Raw genomic sequence first — 15,003 nt, 5'->3', positions numbered from 1 at the left:
AGGCACGTCCAGGGTTTGAACAGCCCTAACCAGGAGGGTGATTTTCCAAGGTGCCTGAATATTCCCAGTCCCCAAAGAGGGCAGTTGCAGTGAAAGCCCTGGAGGAGAGACCAGAATAACACACTGCTCTGATTAGTGTAGGGACTAAACTTCTGGGGCAGCTCAGGGGAACTCTGGGAGCCGAGGTGCTCACTGCCTGTGCCTGGGAGGGTCTATCTCCATCTCCTGCCCCTCTCCAGCTCTCAATTCACCCCAGATGTCTCAGGTCATGCTGCCAGGATGTGCCCTTAAACCTTGACCTCCCTCCGGCTCCTTGACCCCATAATGGTCCATTCTCTGGGAGGAGGAGGAGGAAATGGCTCTGGACCTTGTTATCGGGCAGCAGGACGCCTGGCTGGGTTGGGGGTCACTGCTGATGTCACTCAGCACGGCCGGATGCGTCATTTTCCTGCCCCAGCACCCGTAATCGATTCAGCAGCTGGCATGGGATGAGGGCTGCCTGCCTGGCACCACAGCCTGCCCAGGCTCCCAGGGGTTCTTGGGGCACAGAGCCCCCAAAACACCCCTTTCCACACCCCAGCTTGGCAGGAGACCACTATCCTGGCCAGGCAAGTGCTGCTCTGGAGAAAGGACCCAGACCCTCAGCGCCCCAGGGCTGGCCCCTGGCTCTGCAGGGATGAGGGTTGATGCCCAGGGATGGGGCAGTGGTCAGGGAGCCACCGGGGCCATCTCAGCCCAGGCTGGTAGGGGCTGTCTGAGCCAAGCTGAGTCAAAGAGGGCAGGGAAGGAGGGAGGGCAGTGGGTTTGACTGTGCTCAGCTGCAGGCCCTGGGCAATGAGGGGTTTGGGGACGACAGGGGCTGTCTGTGACCCCACACCACTTAGGCCGGGAGAGTGGCCTCAAGCCCTTTCCCGGGGATGGTCGTTGCCATCATCATGATTCTGCATCTCAGACAAAACGCTGCCGAAAGGCTCCCGGCATCCCGGCCGGCTCCTTGCTGCCTGCCGTCGGCAGATGTCAGCATCGGCCCAGTGTCCTGTGACCGTCACAGAGCCCTGCGGTCACTGCGGGGAGCTGAAGGGCTTTTTCCAGCAGGGACGGGCATCGGCTGCCGTGTTTGTGTGCAAAGCACCAGCCTGAGACAGCGAGGTTGGGATCTGCCCCCTTCCCGGCCGTGCCACACTCCGTCCGGCTGGCAGGGCTGAGCTCCTGGCACTCATCACACTTGTGAGCTGGGGTTATTCTGCTGCGGGCAGAGAGCTCTGCTCTGCCCGTGGATGCTCAGAGATGCTTCATGCCATAGGTTCACCCTGGGCACCCTGAGGCTCCCCCTTGCCCAGCCTCGGGCTCCCGCACAGCCAGTCCGGGCCACGCTGCTGTCCTGCCTCCAGCTTCAGCTTTGCTTCAAATTATTTACATTTGGAAGAAAATACCGTGTTTTTTTTCACCACCTCGAGGCTCAGGCAGCCCACCGGAGCAGTCCTGCCCCAGGAGCGACCCAGCACCCCCGAGGCACGGCGTGGACTTGAACACCCCTCGGACACGTGTTCGGGCTCTGTGTGTCCCCCCCCTCACCCCGGCCCCATCACATTTGCTCCCTACGCCTTCGGAGGTGGCAGAGCCATTTGGGATGGGGGCCTGCCACCCAGGCGGACAGACATCTGTCCCCGCAGGATTCACACGAGGACCACCCGCAATCTCCCGCGGTGGCCACTCCATCCGCACGCCGCGCGAGGGTCATTGGGCCGGGACCTCCATCGGGAGGAGGCAGCGGGCAGCGCTGTCAGGCTCCTCCTTCCCCCACGGCATGGCAGAGGGGAGGCACAGGGGGCAACGAGTCCCCAGGAGCGGATCCACAGGACCCGGGACAGGACCGGGAGACACGGGAGAGCCGGGACCCGGCGGAGCGGGACCGGCGGGCACAGGGACCCAGCGTGCGCCCGCGCCTGCCACGCCCACATAAGCCACGCCCTTCTGTGTATCATTTGCATATCCACGCCCCCTCGGCACAGGCCACGCCCCTCCGCGCCGTTGCCGTCGCGCCCCCTGGCGGAAGGGGCGTGTCCGCGTGCGGAAGCGGCGGCGGCGGCGGCGGCGCTCCCGGTCCCGTCCCGTCCCGTCCCGTCCCGTCCCGTCCCGTCCCGTCCCGTCCCGTCCCGTCCCGTCGCCGCTATGTCGGGCCGCTGCTGCCAGGGCCAAACACCCAGCCGCGATATCCCAGGCCCCGGTAAACGCGTTTCGCTGCCCGACGGAGCCCCGCTGCCTCCCGGCAACTACAGCACCACGCCGGGCGGCACCGTGTTCGGGACCACGCCGGGCGGTGAGCGGCGGGACGGGGCGCGGGGATGCGGGGCCGGGAGCGCCGCGGCTCCTTTCCCGGGCTGGGGAGCGCTCGTAACGTGGGGAGGGATTCCCGGGGGTGCGCCCCGAGAGCGGGGCACGGAGAACGGGGGGAGCGGGGGGTTGATCCCCCGGGAGTGCCCCGGTGCAGCGAAGCGGCGCCCAGCTGCGGGAAGCGGGGCTGCGAACCCATCCTCCCCGTTGGGTTACTCATTAATTGCCGTCTCCGCTGCTGGCCGTTTCCCCCGCCCGCGGCCAGACCTCGGGGCCTCTGCCGTGTTTCTCTCCTTGTCCCCGGTTGCTCCGAGTTCTGCCGAGTGCGGTGCCCCAAAGCCCCGGCGCGGGGTGATGCGCTCTTTGTTTGCCGTGCAGCCGCGGTGGCCGTGCCGCGGGTGGCTCCCGGGAGAGCCGTGGCCGGGGGTTTCTCCCCAGATGAACTGCTGGCCGGGGGGAGCAGTGCTGGCCGGGGGGCGCAGTGCTGGCCGGGGGGAGCAGTGCTGTGCTGGCCGGGGGGAGCAGTGCTGACTGGGGGGAGCAGCGCTGGCCGGGGGGAGCAGTGCTGTGCTGGCCGGGGGGCGCAGTGCTGGCCGGGGGGAGCAGTGCTGTGCTGGCCGGGGGGAGCAGTGCTGGCCGGGGGGAGCAGTGCTGGCCGGGGGGAGCAGTGCTGTGCTGGCCGGGGGGAGCAGTGCTGTGCTGGCCGGGGGGCGCAGTGCTGACTGGGGGGAGCAGTGCTGGCCGGGGGGCGCAGTGCTGGCCGGGGGGAGCAGTGCTGGCCGGGGGGAGCAGTGCTGACTGGGGGGAGCAGCGCTGGCCGGGGGGAGCAGTGCTGTGCTGGCCGGGGGGAGCAGTGCTGTGCTGGCCGGGGGGAGCAGTGCTGGCTGCCGGCTCGGGGGAGGCAGCCACCGGCGGCTCAGCCTTTCCCACAGCCGCACCTCGCGTCTCCCATCCCCACGTGCTCCATCCGGAGGGGTTTTGTCCCTGTCGCTTGCTGGGGTGTCTCTCTGGCTGGAGTCGTTTGGCTTTCGAGGCAAGCGGCGGCTGTTGGTGACCCTGGGCAGCAGCTCTGCTGTGTGTCTCCAGCCCTGGCAGCTGCCTGAGCTCCCACTGCCCAGGGCTTTGACACCATTCTTTCCTTTAAGAGCGTTTTTCCCCCCCATAAAGGATCAATGTGAGCAGTGGGGTTGATGAAGCTGTACTTGAGGTTCAGCCAGAAGGACTGCCTGGGTGGGAGGGGGTGGGCTGACGTTCTGTTTGTCCCTCAGACCTCTCCATGTCCTCACAGCTCAGCGTGCCAGGGGTTAACGTTCAGGAGGGGGAAGTCAGCCCTGCTGACTCACTCGTTTTTTTGTGTTTTGTACTGAAAAGCTTGGTTGGGAACTGAAGTTCTTGTGTTATTTTTGCCATATGTTCTCTCTCCTCTGAAAGAAGCAAATAACTGAAGCACTTAACCAGCACTTGCAGTAATTATGGCAGGGAAGACAGAAAGAGAATGACTTTCTCATCTCTATTCATGTGCTCCACGAGTAACAGAGAGGAACCATCCCCAGCCCCACGTGGCTTAAGGAGCCTTCCAGGATCATCATCTGCTTGTCTCTGGAGACTTAATGAGTGTCTGGAGCGTGGAGGAGAAGCAGGAGTCGTGTTTATTGTTGGGGTGTGCACACCTGGCAAAAACCCTGCAGCGTGGCTGGTGCCAGGCTGGGGCTAGGGACTGTCCCCAGCCTGTTTGAGGACAGCTTGTGCTGCTGAGGCCCAGCTGCTGCTACTGGCTGTTTGCCTTTGGGTGTTGAGTTTGGGTGTTAAAAGGAGGAATGATTTAAAACTCCCAAAGGGAATGGGAAGGAGTGTTAACCTGGGGCTGCTGCTTCTGCCAAGAATTCCTTGTCCTGTACAGTCTGGGAGAGCTCTGGTGAGAGCAGGATCCATGCATTGCACACCAAACTCCCCAGGTTAATGCACTGAGTTGTCACTTTGAATCATGGAAAGACCTTTAAGCTCATCAAGTCCAACCCTCCTAGAACGTGGCCCTCGGGGCGGCGTGGCTCACCCTGCCTGCTGGGGACCAGGCTGGGTTTGTCAGGGGAGGGGTGAGCTTCTTCAAACCTGGGGCTTCATCCTGATGAAAATACTCCAAGTGAACCAAATGCTCAGCCAAGCTTCCCACGGTGCCCAGCGAGGCACTGGGGCGCTGAAGCCACGGAGAGCCCTCCCCAGTGCCGCACACTGACCTCGCTCACAACGGGCAGAGCTGCTGTTCCTCGGGGCAGGGAGCCACGGATGGCCCTGGGATGGGGCTGCCTGTGCTGCTCAGGCTGTTTGCTGCTGTGACCTCTGCCCATGGGGCTGTCAGAGGAACGTGACCCAGGCGTGGAAGCTCTCGGCTGCCTGAGCTGGGGCCCCCAGTTATCGGTACGTGAGCTGCAGTTCTGGGAAGCCCTGGGCTCGCCTCTGTCACCCTCCCAGCAGCTCAGGGAGGAGCTGCCTGCCCACTTCTGTGCTGGGTTAGATCCCCCTTGAAGCTGGGGACACAACTGGAGTGCACAATGATTTAGTGGAGAGGTTTTGAGCGTTTGGGGGACTTGGCAGAACGTCCTGAAACGCGATACCCGGCGCATTATGTTATAGCCACGCTTCAAAACAGAGCTCAGCGTTCCAGATGTTAACAGGAGCTCCTTTGCCTGCACTTGTGTGCTTTTAGCACCCCTTTTGTGGGAGCACATGAGCAGGAGCTGCCTTTCCCTCTTACTGGAGCAGAGCAGTAAAGGTCTGATCTGGAGAGGGGGGTTTGCAGGTTCCTCTCAGGAGAAGAAGTTGTTCTCCAGTGCTTTAGGGGTTAAGGCTGCAGTCTGTGTGGAGAGATCCCTTTTCTCTGTGTGGTTTTGGAGCTTTTTCCACTGCAATTCCTTTCTAAGGAACGGGCTGTTCAGTCCAGTGGTGTTCTTGGAAATGGGTCCCAGAGCCGAGCAGAGGCCAGGGCTGGGCAGGGAGAGCCCGTGGGACAGCACACAGACACTCACCCCTCTCTGTGCCCTCCAGGCTTTTGAAGGGTGTTTGTAACAGTGCTGCACAGACAACACTTGATATGCCCAAGCAAGTGCCTGGGCGGCAATTCCTACCCCCAAAAGGCCGTTGTGTGTGTGAGCAGCAGCCACAGCCCACCGATCGCCTTTGGGTGCTGCTGTGACCTCGGGCTGGGGAGAAGGGGCTGGACCTGCTGCAGGGGTTTGGAATCATAGAATCCTTTTGGTTGGAAAAGCCCTTTGAGCTCAGGTCCAAACAGTTATCCCTTTAAATGTGACACCAGCTGGGCTCGTGCTGGGAGCTGACGCGCCGCTGTCTCCCCCAGGTACCAGGATTATTTATGACCGTAAGTTTCTGATGGAGTGCCGCAATTCTCCAGTTGCCAAAACGCCACCCTCTGACCTTCCAGACATTCCAGGTGTTACCAGCCCAACTGTGGAGGAGCTGAAGGCTGAGAACAACCATGTGCAAAACTGTGATGAGAAAGCCAGCGCAGGTGAGTGTGAGCAAAACAAGCCCACGGAGTGCAGGGCTGGCTCCTGCAGCTCACACGGGGCATGGAGCCAGCAGATCCTGTAAGCTCAGTGCTCTGGTGACCTCCTGCAAAATCACTGTGCTTGGTGTTACTAGATGATTAGGAGATTGTGTTTATTAGGTTCTGCTGTGGCCCCCAGTGATGTGGCTGCTTTTGGTTGCACCTAATTCAGTCTTTTCTCCAAGGTTCAGTCCCTGCTCCCAAGTAACAAGTGATAGGAGAAGAAGAAATGGCCTCAAGTTGCCCCAGCGGAGGTTTAGATTGGAGATAAGGAAGGACTTTTTCCCTGAGAAGGTTGTTAGCCCCTGTGCCAGGCTGCCCATGGAGCTGGGGGAGTGCCCAGCCCTGGAGGGATTCCAAAGCTGAGGTGCTGAGGGGTCAGTGCTGGGCTGGGCAGGGTGAGGGGAGGGCTGAGACTCCATGAGCTTTGAGTTTCTTTTCCAACCAGAACTCTTCTGTGATTCTATACTTCATTTTAACAACTGAATTCTCACTGGTGTAGCGTTTGGGAAGGTGCCACTGGGTGAGCAGTGCTGTGGTGAGACAGGGGCTGTGGCTGTTGCTGCCTCTCTCTGTCTCAGACCTTTTTGCAGCTGCTTTGTATCTTTGAAGAAGATCAGATGACAGTTCAGAGTAGGATTTGCTTTTGGTCTTTTTAATATCAGCCCAGGCTGTAAAGGCAGAGGATTGGGGTTTTTGACACTGGGGCTTCTGGTGTACAAGTGACCTCGATGTGTGTCTTCAGGGGTCCAGCAGAAGCTGGAGGTGGAGGATCCTCTAGAGGAGAGCAGGTCACTGGCCACGTTGTGCACATGAACACTGACTGAAGGCACTGCAGTAGCCCTGTGGGCAAATATTGCTCTCAAACAGGTTTTTCTTCAAGTCACCTGATGTGATTTCTTGAAGCAGCCTGAAACTGTCCTGCACAATTGTCACCTCCCTGAAAATAAAGATCTGAGTGCTGGTTCCATGCTCACTCTGAGCAGAATCACATTGCTTCATGGGGTTTGACACACTGCAGCAGCTTGCTCTGTTCTCTGGCACACTGAGGTGTGTGCTGGGTGCCAGCTTGGCTGGGGCTCCTCCAAGGCAGCCCTCAGGAAGAGATCATCCCCTCAAGCTGCATGAGCTGCAGCAGCAGCTGTGCCAGTAACAGGTTGTGAAATGGGCTTTTGTGCCTCTGGTGACAGACGTGGTTGTCATTAAACCTTCTTTATGTTCCGTTTACAGAGAAGTCCAGGGGTAGTAATAAATCATTTCAAGGGCACATTCTCTGCCTCTGCTCCTCTCTGAGGCTCCCACCACAGACAGAGCAAAACATCTGGTATTTAATGTGAAACTTTGAGGGCTCATTCGTGGCTTTTTTGTTCCCCTCAACAGGTGAGGAAGAGCAGTTTGACATGGACATCTAAAGCATGTGCCCTGAGAGTGCTTATCCAGTGAAGAACCAGGACCTTGTCTTGAGGATTCCCACCAGCCAGGCTTAAAAACAGCCCATGCCTTGAGTGCCTTCCTGCTTCTGGGCAAGGCAGTTTCTTCCCTTCCGAGCCCAGTGTGTGTCCTGTACAAGGGCTGAGCCTCAGCCCCTCTGGGGGCAAACACAACAAGTGCAGCCCCTGATGATGATGATGATGATGGGCCTTGGAGTGCCAGAGGAGACACTCTCAACGATTGGGTTTTGTTTTCAGTTTGATGCTTTTGTTAATCACTTTTAATACAGTAAAAGTTACAGCAATGGAATACAGGGGAGAAATAAAAATGATGTTGAGTCTCCTGGTTGGAGATGGATGCAATAAACATGGCTTCTGCCCTTGGTTTGTTCCAGCAAGAAACTACCAGCTAGGAAAAGGAACTGTGTGCTCCTGTGTGTAACCTTCAGATAAACACAGTGCTGGGGGCTGGGGCTGAGATACCTCAAGCCCTCTGGGCAAAACATCTGTGAACACCCCAGGGAGTTGTGGTGTGTCTGCTTCCAGAAACAGTGAGCAAAAGCTGGCCACTGTTGTTTCCAGGTGGTTCCTTTGTAAAGGGGTGCTGCAGGTGTTTGAGCTCCTTTTGGGACCAGCCCTGGGGAGGGAGGGGATGGGGCTGCACTGGGAAGCAGCTGAAATCAGTAAGAGCCACCTGAAGCTGAGCATTGAGGAGGGTCCCTGACTGCCAGCTGCCCTGCCAGGGGAAAAAAGGACCTTCCAGCTTCTGGGCCACAATTTCTGCTTCCCAGAATCACAGATCTCTTCCAGCATGGCAGTGAGTGATTAACTGTGCTTCCTCCAGGGTCCTTGATCTGTGCTGAAACTTCAGAGCTGCTTTACACTTGTTCCTGTCCTTTATAACATGCTGGACAGGAATTAAGGCCTCTGGAGGAGAGAGGGATTGATGAGGAGGTTAGAAACAAGCCTGTTGGGTTTTGAGAGGGGGAATTTTCATCTGAGAAAGCAGTTTTACCGTGGGAGTGGTTGACTTGGGGCTCCCAGAGCAAATCTCTCCATTTCCAGTCTTCATGTAGACGAATAAACTCGTGTTACAGAGCAGCCTCTGCCACTGCTGTGTTCCTGCTTTGGAGGCTGCTGCTGGTGGCATCTTGGAGAAGGAGAATGCAGATTAGGACATGGCCTGAACCTCAGCCTTCCCAAAAGACAATGAGTGTCTGTTCACCTGAGCCTCAGGAGATGGCGTTTAAATAGCTGCTAATGAAGCTCAATGGTGACATGATGATATGCAGGCCTTTACTAATGAGTCACAGGAGAAAAGGAGACAAAGCAACTGCTGCAGATAAACTTGCATTTCTTTGAGATAAGATGAAGGGTTTCTCTGAAACCTTAATGGGAACAGATTCAAATCTATTGCCCACTGGTGTCACTTGATCAGCCTGGGAGCTCCTCACCAGCTGGGCTGAGAGAGGAGCTGCTGTTGAGCCTGCCTTGTCTTCCTCTCTGAATTCATATCTGCATTAAAACACCCCTCTTCAGAGCCTTCCTGCTCTGCACACACCACAGCAGCCTTCAGCTCCCACTGCTGGGGGAGGCAGCAGCAGGTTTGGTTTTAAGAAGAACCATGTTGGTGTCAGTTGGTCTGAAGCCAGTTATTCAGGGAAGAAGGAAAATGCTGACAGACCTGTGGGGTGTTTGCAGTAATGGGCTCAGTGCTGAGGCTTCTTTTCCTGCTCTCTCTTGCTGCTGGAGTGTGGCTCTGCAGCTGGAGTTGTGTTGGTGTAACCCTTGGCAAGGAGGTGTCCCTGGAGAGTCCCTCTATAAAGAGGTGGGGTTCTACTCCTCTGGGTCTCCTGCAATACTCCTCCACAGCTGGAACACCCACTTTATCCACTTTTAAAGCACCGAGAGTGGCAGAGGTGTCTGCAGCTTCCCAGGCCATGCCACGTGCTCATCCATGGCACAGGACAGTGGGCAAGGGCTCTTGTTTGCCAAGCAGCCATGGGCTCTGGCCCTGGCTGCCTTCACCAGGGGGAGGATTCCATGGGGTGAGTGTCAGCTACTGCAAATAATGCTTTTAAACCCTGCTCCTTCCCACCCCCTACTCCAGGGTTCCAAGTGCTGTAAGTGTTAAGTATTTTATCCCAGGACAGCTTTTTAGCCCAGCACAGCTTTGCATCAGTATCTGCGTGTTTATGTAGATCTGGGGGGAGCATCAAAGCACCAGGTGCCTCCGAAAGCCGTTGGTGGCAGATAATTGGGAGAGAGGGAGAGCACCCTGCCAAGCACCGGCCAGGTGCAGAGGGAAGAGGGTCAGGGCTCCTGCTGGCCTCCCACTGCGGGGCCCTGGGGCCATGGGCACATCAGGGCGGCTACCAAAGCTGTGAACAGCATGGTGTGGTGTTCCTGTGCATCTGTTCTGCTGGCAATTTGTCCCAGGCCCATGTCCTGAACTTCTCTGCCTGTGGTGTGGGGCTGTGAGGTCTCAGCATCGCCTGCTCGGTCCTTCAGAGCTCACCTCCCTCCCTCACACCCCCAGCCAGCACTGCAGCCCTTGTCCCAGCGGTTTGGGATGCCTCTCCTGCATCCATTCATGTTTCTAGAGCTCCAAGCTTGCCCAAGCCACCTAAGGAGCAGCTCAGCATTCCCAGGGCAGATCCCTGGGTTTGTTCCCCACCCAGCCCTTGCACTAAGGGGCTGGGAGCTGCCTTTGCCGTGGGCCAGCACAGGCTGCTGCCTGGGTGGCTGCCTCCCTCACACAGCTGGGATGCTCCAGGGAGGTCTGAGGGACAAGTGTTGGCTTTGTCATTGCATTTTCTGTCCCTGCCCCTTTTCATCTGGAGCAGGGCAGGGCAGTGTGGCTGGGTCCTGCTCTGCATCCTGGTCACGGGATGAGCGATTCCTGCCTGACCCAGCTGCTGCCTCAACCCACCGTTTGTACAAATATTACCCTGGGCCTTTGGTAAGCCCTTTGGTCTGTTTGTTCTCTCTTGCTCTCTCCTCGTGCATCCAAAGTAAATGCTGCTGATCTTCTCCCACTGGCTGTGTGCTGTTCCTCCTGGGGCTGCAAAACTCTTCCTGAGAAACATTGGTGTAAAACCTGGTGCCTTCTGCCCAAACTGGGCTCACAAGAGCATCTCTGAGGGCAAGAGCAGGGTCTGGCCACACGTGCCAGCCAGTGCAGTGGGTGCACATCCCATTCCCGCTGCCCCACCACCCCTGTGCTCTCCCTACCCCAGCAGCCTCTGGCCCTGGGATGCCAAAGGTGCCAAGCACTGGGTGTTGAGTGCCTGCAGGAGGGCAGGACACCCACTGCAAGGCTGGAGCTGTGCCCCTGCTTTGTGGTCCGTGTCTGGGTCCCCTCTGTCAAGAAGCTGATGTGTATTGGGCAGGAGAAAGGCCAGGCTGCTGAGCCTGCTCTGCTCAGAGATTAGGTCTCTGCTCACAGCCCAAGCCTTGCAAAGCCAGGCTCAGGAGCAGACACCTTTCCTGACCACGGTGTTGCAGCTTTATTGTCACCATCCACACTTTGATGTTTTCCTTACAGCCCTGGAATCTCAGCCTTTATTTTTCCACCCTGCTCTTCCCAGGCTGCCTGCCTGTCCCTGCCCCACGACAACTTTTGAACCCGTGCTGGATTTCAAACAGGCTTGATGGAGGGGCAGAGATCACAAAGATACAGCTGGAGACGAGACCCATGGACACGAGGAGTTGTGGTGGGGGGCAGAGGGGCTGGGCAGCTGCTGAGCACAGGAGAGTGAACCCTCCTGGCTTCACTGCTGCTGTGACAACAGCTTTTGAGAGGGAGCAGCTAAACCTGGGAAGGAAGACGTGAAATAATTTAATGTTACTCCCTCAAGAGCCCAACTCTCCAGATTCCAGCCTGCTCCTGCCTCCTGCCAGGGGTTAGCCCCACACCTCCCTTGACAGCTCCTGCAAATGACCCTCTAATGACGGGATGGTCTCAGTGTGAAGCGCTGTTGGGATATGTAAGTGGCCCAGGGGAGGGTCTGCTGGGGAGGGAACCAGACACGCTTTGTTTATCCGCCGGCTGGGATGTGGATTGGGGATAATCAGGCTGGGCTGGGGATGTGGAATGGGAGCTGCCGCTCCCAGGAGGGGAGGGATGGGGATGGCCCCGTCCCGCACAGCCACCCGCTGCCAGCCCCAGCGCCCGCGAGTCCCCTCTGACCGGCAGCGAGTCCCTGCGTTCCTGTCCCGTGTCTCCATCCACGGCCGTGGAACGGGGCGGCTGTGAGCCCGGCGGAGCTCAGACCCACGGCTGGGGCTGCAAACACGGGCACTGAGCCCTGTTATCCCGGGAGGAGCGGTCCTGCCCCCGGGCTTTGGCACGCGGGGGACATGGGCATCCCCAGGGACACTGGGCATCACCGGGAGCTCTCCCGGTCCCATCACCCCTTTGGTGGGTGTCCCAAAGGAGAGCTGCCTGACTGGCTTAAACCTCACTGCTGTTACAGAACACAGCCCTTCCCCTTAGCTCCAAGGGGTAAATAAAGGGGGGAAATCCTCTCAGCCCTCCTCTTCAAAGCCTGCAGGTGCCTCCCCGCTCATTCCTGAGCAAAGCCCAGCAGGGTGGGTGTAGCTTCTCCTTTATCTCATGCCAGCTTTCCTGTTCACAGAGCTGTCGGCTATCTCTTGCACCGTTTGAGGGGACTCCCTTGCTCTGGCAAGCCGTGGCAGCAGCAGCAGCAGCAGCAGCTCACCAGCTCTGGCTGTTACCACCCCACGTTGGTGTTTTTGCAGCGTCACAGCTTTGGTGGAATCAGTTTTTGGGGAGTTGTGCCCTGACAGACCGTTTGACAGCAAACAATAATGTGCTGTGGGAATCAGCAGAATCTACCAGGCATTGTTAATATACATATAATTTATTGATTAATTATACAGCCACGACCCTCCCACCACCAACCCGGCCAGCGAGTGGTGGAGGTTTGAGCAAAGCTGAGGTTTTGCAGAGGGAAGCAGTGTGTGAGCTGAGATGGTCAGGGCAGGCAGCAGGGCTGTGGGGAGCTCACACACACCCAGACCCACTGCAGGGCTGCCTTGTTGCCAAGGTCACCTCGTTTGGCTGTTGAAACCCTCTCTGGCTCCTGGGGAATGGATGGTGCTTTGGAGAGGGATGCAGGAACCCCAGGTCCAGCTTATGCATCACTCCCTGCGTGGTCCTGGGTGAGGGACTTACAGGAGGGAGGTTTCTGCCTCCCCTGCCTGCTGCTGCCCACGTGGTGCTGCTGGCTGTGGGATCTAGACATTGGAAGTCTTAAATGCCTAAACCCAGGGGGAGATTGAGAATCCCGATGGTGCAGATGCTCAGTGTGGTGATACCAGTGCTGCAGCCAACAGCCCACAGCTATTGGTAAGTCCTGTGGCAGGGGACATGCAGCGTGACAGGGAGCAACGCTGCTGCAGCTCCAGCTCTGTGCCACAGCAGCAGCCTTTGGCACTGCCCATGCAGGGTTTGGATGTGTCCATGCAGCGCTGCACAGCTTCAACAGTCAGGCACCCAGCTCCTGCCCTGGCACAGCCAGAGCTTCACCAACCCACAGGCACGTGGGCTTCAGAGACACCCCAGTCTGCGTGCTGCTCGCGGGCTGGGCAGCCTCGGGGACACGTTCTGGGCAGAGATGGGGCCCTTTCTGCCCTCAGTTGCAGCCACACTCCTCGATGACCATGTCCTCGTGGTGCCGGACAACAATTTCTCCCTTCTCAAAGTAGAGCATGGAGAGGGGACTCATCCTGACCGGGGAGCAGACGGGGCAGGGCACCTGGTTGGGCTTGTAGAGCTGCAGCAGACTCTGTGGGGAGACACAGGAAGGGCAGAGCATGAGCCCACGCTGGGGGTGAGCAGAGCTGCGAGGGGAGCGGGGACAGAGACCCCTCTTACCTGGATGTAGGCGTGGTTGGTGGGCTTGAAGGTCTCGTCCACGGGCGACGGACACTGCCCTTCGCACCGGTACGCGTTGTACTTCTTGGGGTAGACGATCCAGCTGCCCCAACCGGTCTGCTCAAAGTCCACCATCATGTCCACCCTCCTGCACAGGGACCTGCCTTCCTCCCCTGAGACGGCAGCGTTGCTCACTTTGATCCTCTGCATCTCCTTCCTGTTCCTGCGCTGCCGCCGGCTCCCCGCGCCCTGCGAGCCGCTCTCCCGCATGACGTGCTTGGAGGTCTCTGCTGTCCTGATGAGGCTGTGCTCTCCTGGAGACTTGTCCTTGGAGAACACGAGCAGCAGGACTCTGTCCATCACATCCTGGGGCAGGGCCGGCTCCCCGGGGCTGGTGTCGCTCAAGGTGGCCGAGTGCACGGCGCTGGTGGCCGGGGCAGCCGTGTCGCTCAGCTCCCACCGCTCCCTTCCCGTGGGATCCCGGTGCCCAGGGCTTTGGTGCAGCCAGGACCGGAGCAGGCTGGTGACCTCAAAGATTTTCCAGGAGGCCTGGGTGGCAGAGGGGCTGCCAGCCACAGTGCCCAGGAAGAGCTGGTGGGCACAGATCCCGCTGGCCTGGCACCTCCACCGCCGGCTGTGGTAGATGTCCAGGGAGACGTGTTGGGCTGAGGAGAAGCCAGGCAGATGGACACGGAGCTCGGCCAGACTCACCTCCTGGCTGCTGGAGAGCGAGGACATGTCGAAGGAGAGAGCCCAGCGGGAGCCGTTCTGCAGGGAGCCTGAAAGCCAGGGGGCACGGTGAGGGGACCACGGCTTCCCCGGGGAATGCCAGCGCCGAGGGACTGTGCCCTCGGGTGCTGACGGGTCACAGCCCCTGCCACGGGAGCCCGAGGGTCGGGGGAACGCAGCCAGATCCACCCCGAGCCTTGAGAGCCAGCCTCCCGCAGTACTGGCCCCGGGAGAGCGATGCTCCGGGACCGTGAGTGCCTGGACGGGGATGCTCAGGGACGGTGCCGGTCCCGGGGACAGGGATGCGCGGGGACAGTGCGGGTCCTGGGGAGGGGGATGCTCGGGGACCGTGTGAGTCCCTGGACGAGGATGCTCGGGGTCCTGGGGCAAGAATGTCCGGGAAAAGTGCGGGTCCCGGGGCAGGGATGTCAGAGACAAGGACGCCCGGGGCCAGGGCCCCACTCACCGTGCGGGGAGAGGCTGAAGGCAGCGGCGGCGGCGGCGCGGAGCGGTGCGGGGGGTGTGCGGAGCAGCTGCAGCATCAGCGCGGGGCAGCGCAGCGGGGCGCGGGTGGGTGCGTGAGTCGGTGCCCGGACGGGTACCCGCGTCCACGCGTGGGTCCATGCTCGGGTCGGTGCCCGGGTGGGCGCGCGGGGGGATGCGCAGCCCAGGCGGAGCAGGGCGAGGGCGCAGAGGGCCAGCGCGGGCGCGGAGCGCAGCGGGTCCCGCATGGCTGCAGCGGCCGCCCGCAACCGCCCTATTTGTACCGCTGCCCCGAGCGCCGCCCCGGGCGGCCCCGACAGCCCCCTCCCCGCCGCTCCGGCCCCCTCCCCTCTTCTCCCCATCCCTCCGTCACCGGTTCCCTCCCTCCCTCCGTCCCTATCTCCATCCTCCCCTCCATCCCTCCTCTGCACCCCGCCTTCCCTCCTCATTTCCATCTCCCCCGCTCCTCTCTCCCTTTCATCCTCATCCTCCCCTCCCTGCCTCCAGACCTGTCCATCCCTGCCCCATCCCTCCATCTACTCGTCTCTCGGTCTCTTTTCCAT

The 15,003-nt window shown here is 59.6% G+C and overlaps 2 protein-coding genes across 2 annotated transcripts; one reads left to right on the top strand and one right to left on the bottom strand.

Moving 5' to 3' along the window:
- Positions 1 to 2,056: 2,056 nt before the first annotated feature.
- Positions 2,057 to 7,693, top strand: EIF4EBP1 (eukaryotic translation initiation factor 4E binding protein 1). The gene is made up of 3 exons (XM_062015934.1): positions 2,057 to 2,320; positions 5,687 to 5,857; positions 7,277 to 7,693. The coding sequence occupies exons 1-3, from the start codon at positions 2,173 to 2,175 to the stop codon at positions 7,306 to 7,308; spliced, it is 351 nt and encodes a 116-aa protein (XP_061871918.1). The 5' UTR covers positions 2,057 to 2,172; the 3' UTR covers positions 7,309 to 7,693.
- A 5,293-nt stretch (positions 7,694 to 12,986) lies between these two features.
- NODAL (nodal growth differentiation factor) lies at positions 12,987 to 14,688 on the bottom strand. Its single transcript, XM_062015895.1, has 3 exons — positions 14,424 to 14,688; positions 13,229 to 14,007; positions 12,987 to 13,139 (listed from the first exon to the last, which is right to left on the bottom strand). Exons 1-3 carry the CDS (start codon positions 14,686 to 14,688, stop codon positions 12,987 to 12,989), a joined length of 1,197 nt encoding a protein of 398 aa, XP_061871879.1.
- Between the last annotated feature and the right edge of the window lie 315 nt (positions 14,689 to 15,003).

The sequence above is a fragment of the Colius striatus genome, chromosome 27, assembly GCF_028858725.1.
Source record: "Colius striatus isolate bColStr4 chromosome 27, bColStr4.1.hap1, whole genome shotgun sequence".
Classification (NCBI taxonomy): Eukaryota; Metazoa; Chordata; class Aves; order Coliiformes; family Coliidae; genus Colius; species Colius striatus.
The sequence above is the reverse complement of the archived record's forward strand: the minus strand, read 5'-3'. Positions and strand labels throughout refer to the sequence as shown.

Bases quoted from the DNA above. Each gene is read 5' to 3' on its own strand.
- EIF4EBP1 (XM_062015934.1), top strand. From the start codon at position 2,173: ATGTCGGGCCGCTGCTGCCAGGGCCAAACACCCAGCCGCGATATCCCA. The intron at 2,321-5,686 runs GTGAGCGGCGGG...TGTCTCCCCCAG, and splicing joins GTTCGGGACCACGCCGGGCG to GTACCAGGATTATTTATGAC. The intron at 5,858-7,276 runs GTGAGTGTGAGC...TCCCCTCAACAG, and splicing joins TGATGAGAAAGCCAGCGCAG to GTGAGGAAGAGCAGTTTGAC.
- NODAL (XM_062015895.1), bottom strand. From the start codon at position 14,688: ATGCGGGACCCGCTGCGCTCCGCGCCCGCGCTGGCCCTCTGCGCCCTC. The intron at 14,008-14,423 runs GTGAGTGGGGCC...CCTGGCTTTCAG, and splicing joins CTTCAGCCTCTCCCCGCACG to GCTCCCTGCAGAACGGCTCC. The intron at 13,140-13,228 runs GTAAGAGGGGTC...GTCTCCCCACAG, and splicing joins CCAACCACGCCTACATCCAG to AGTCTGCTGCAGCTCTACAA.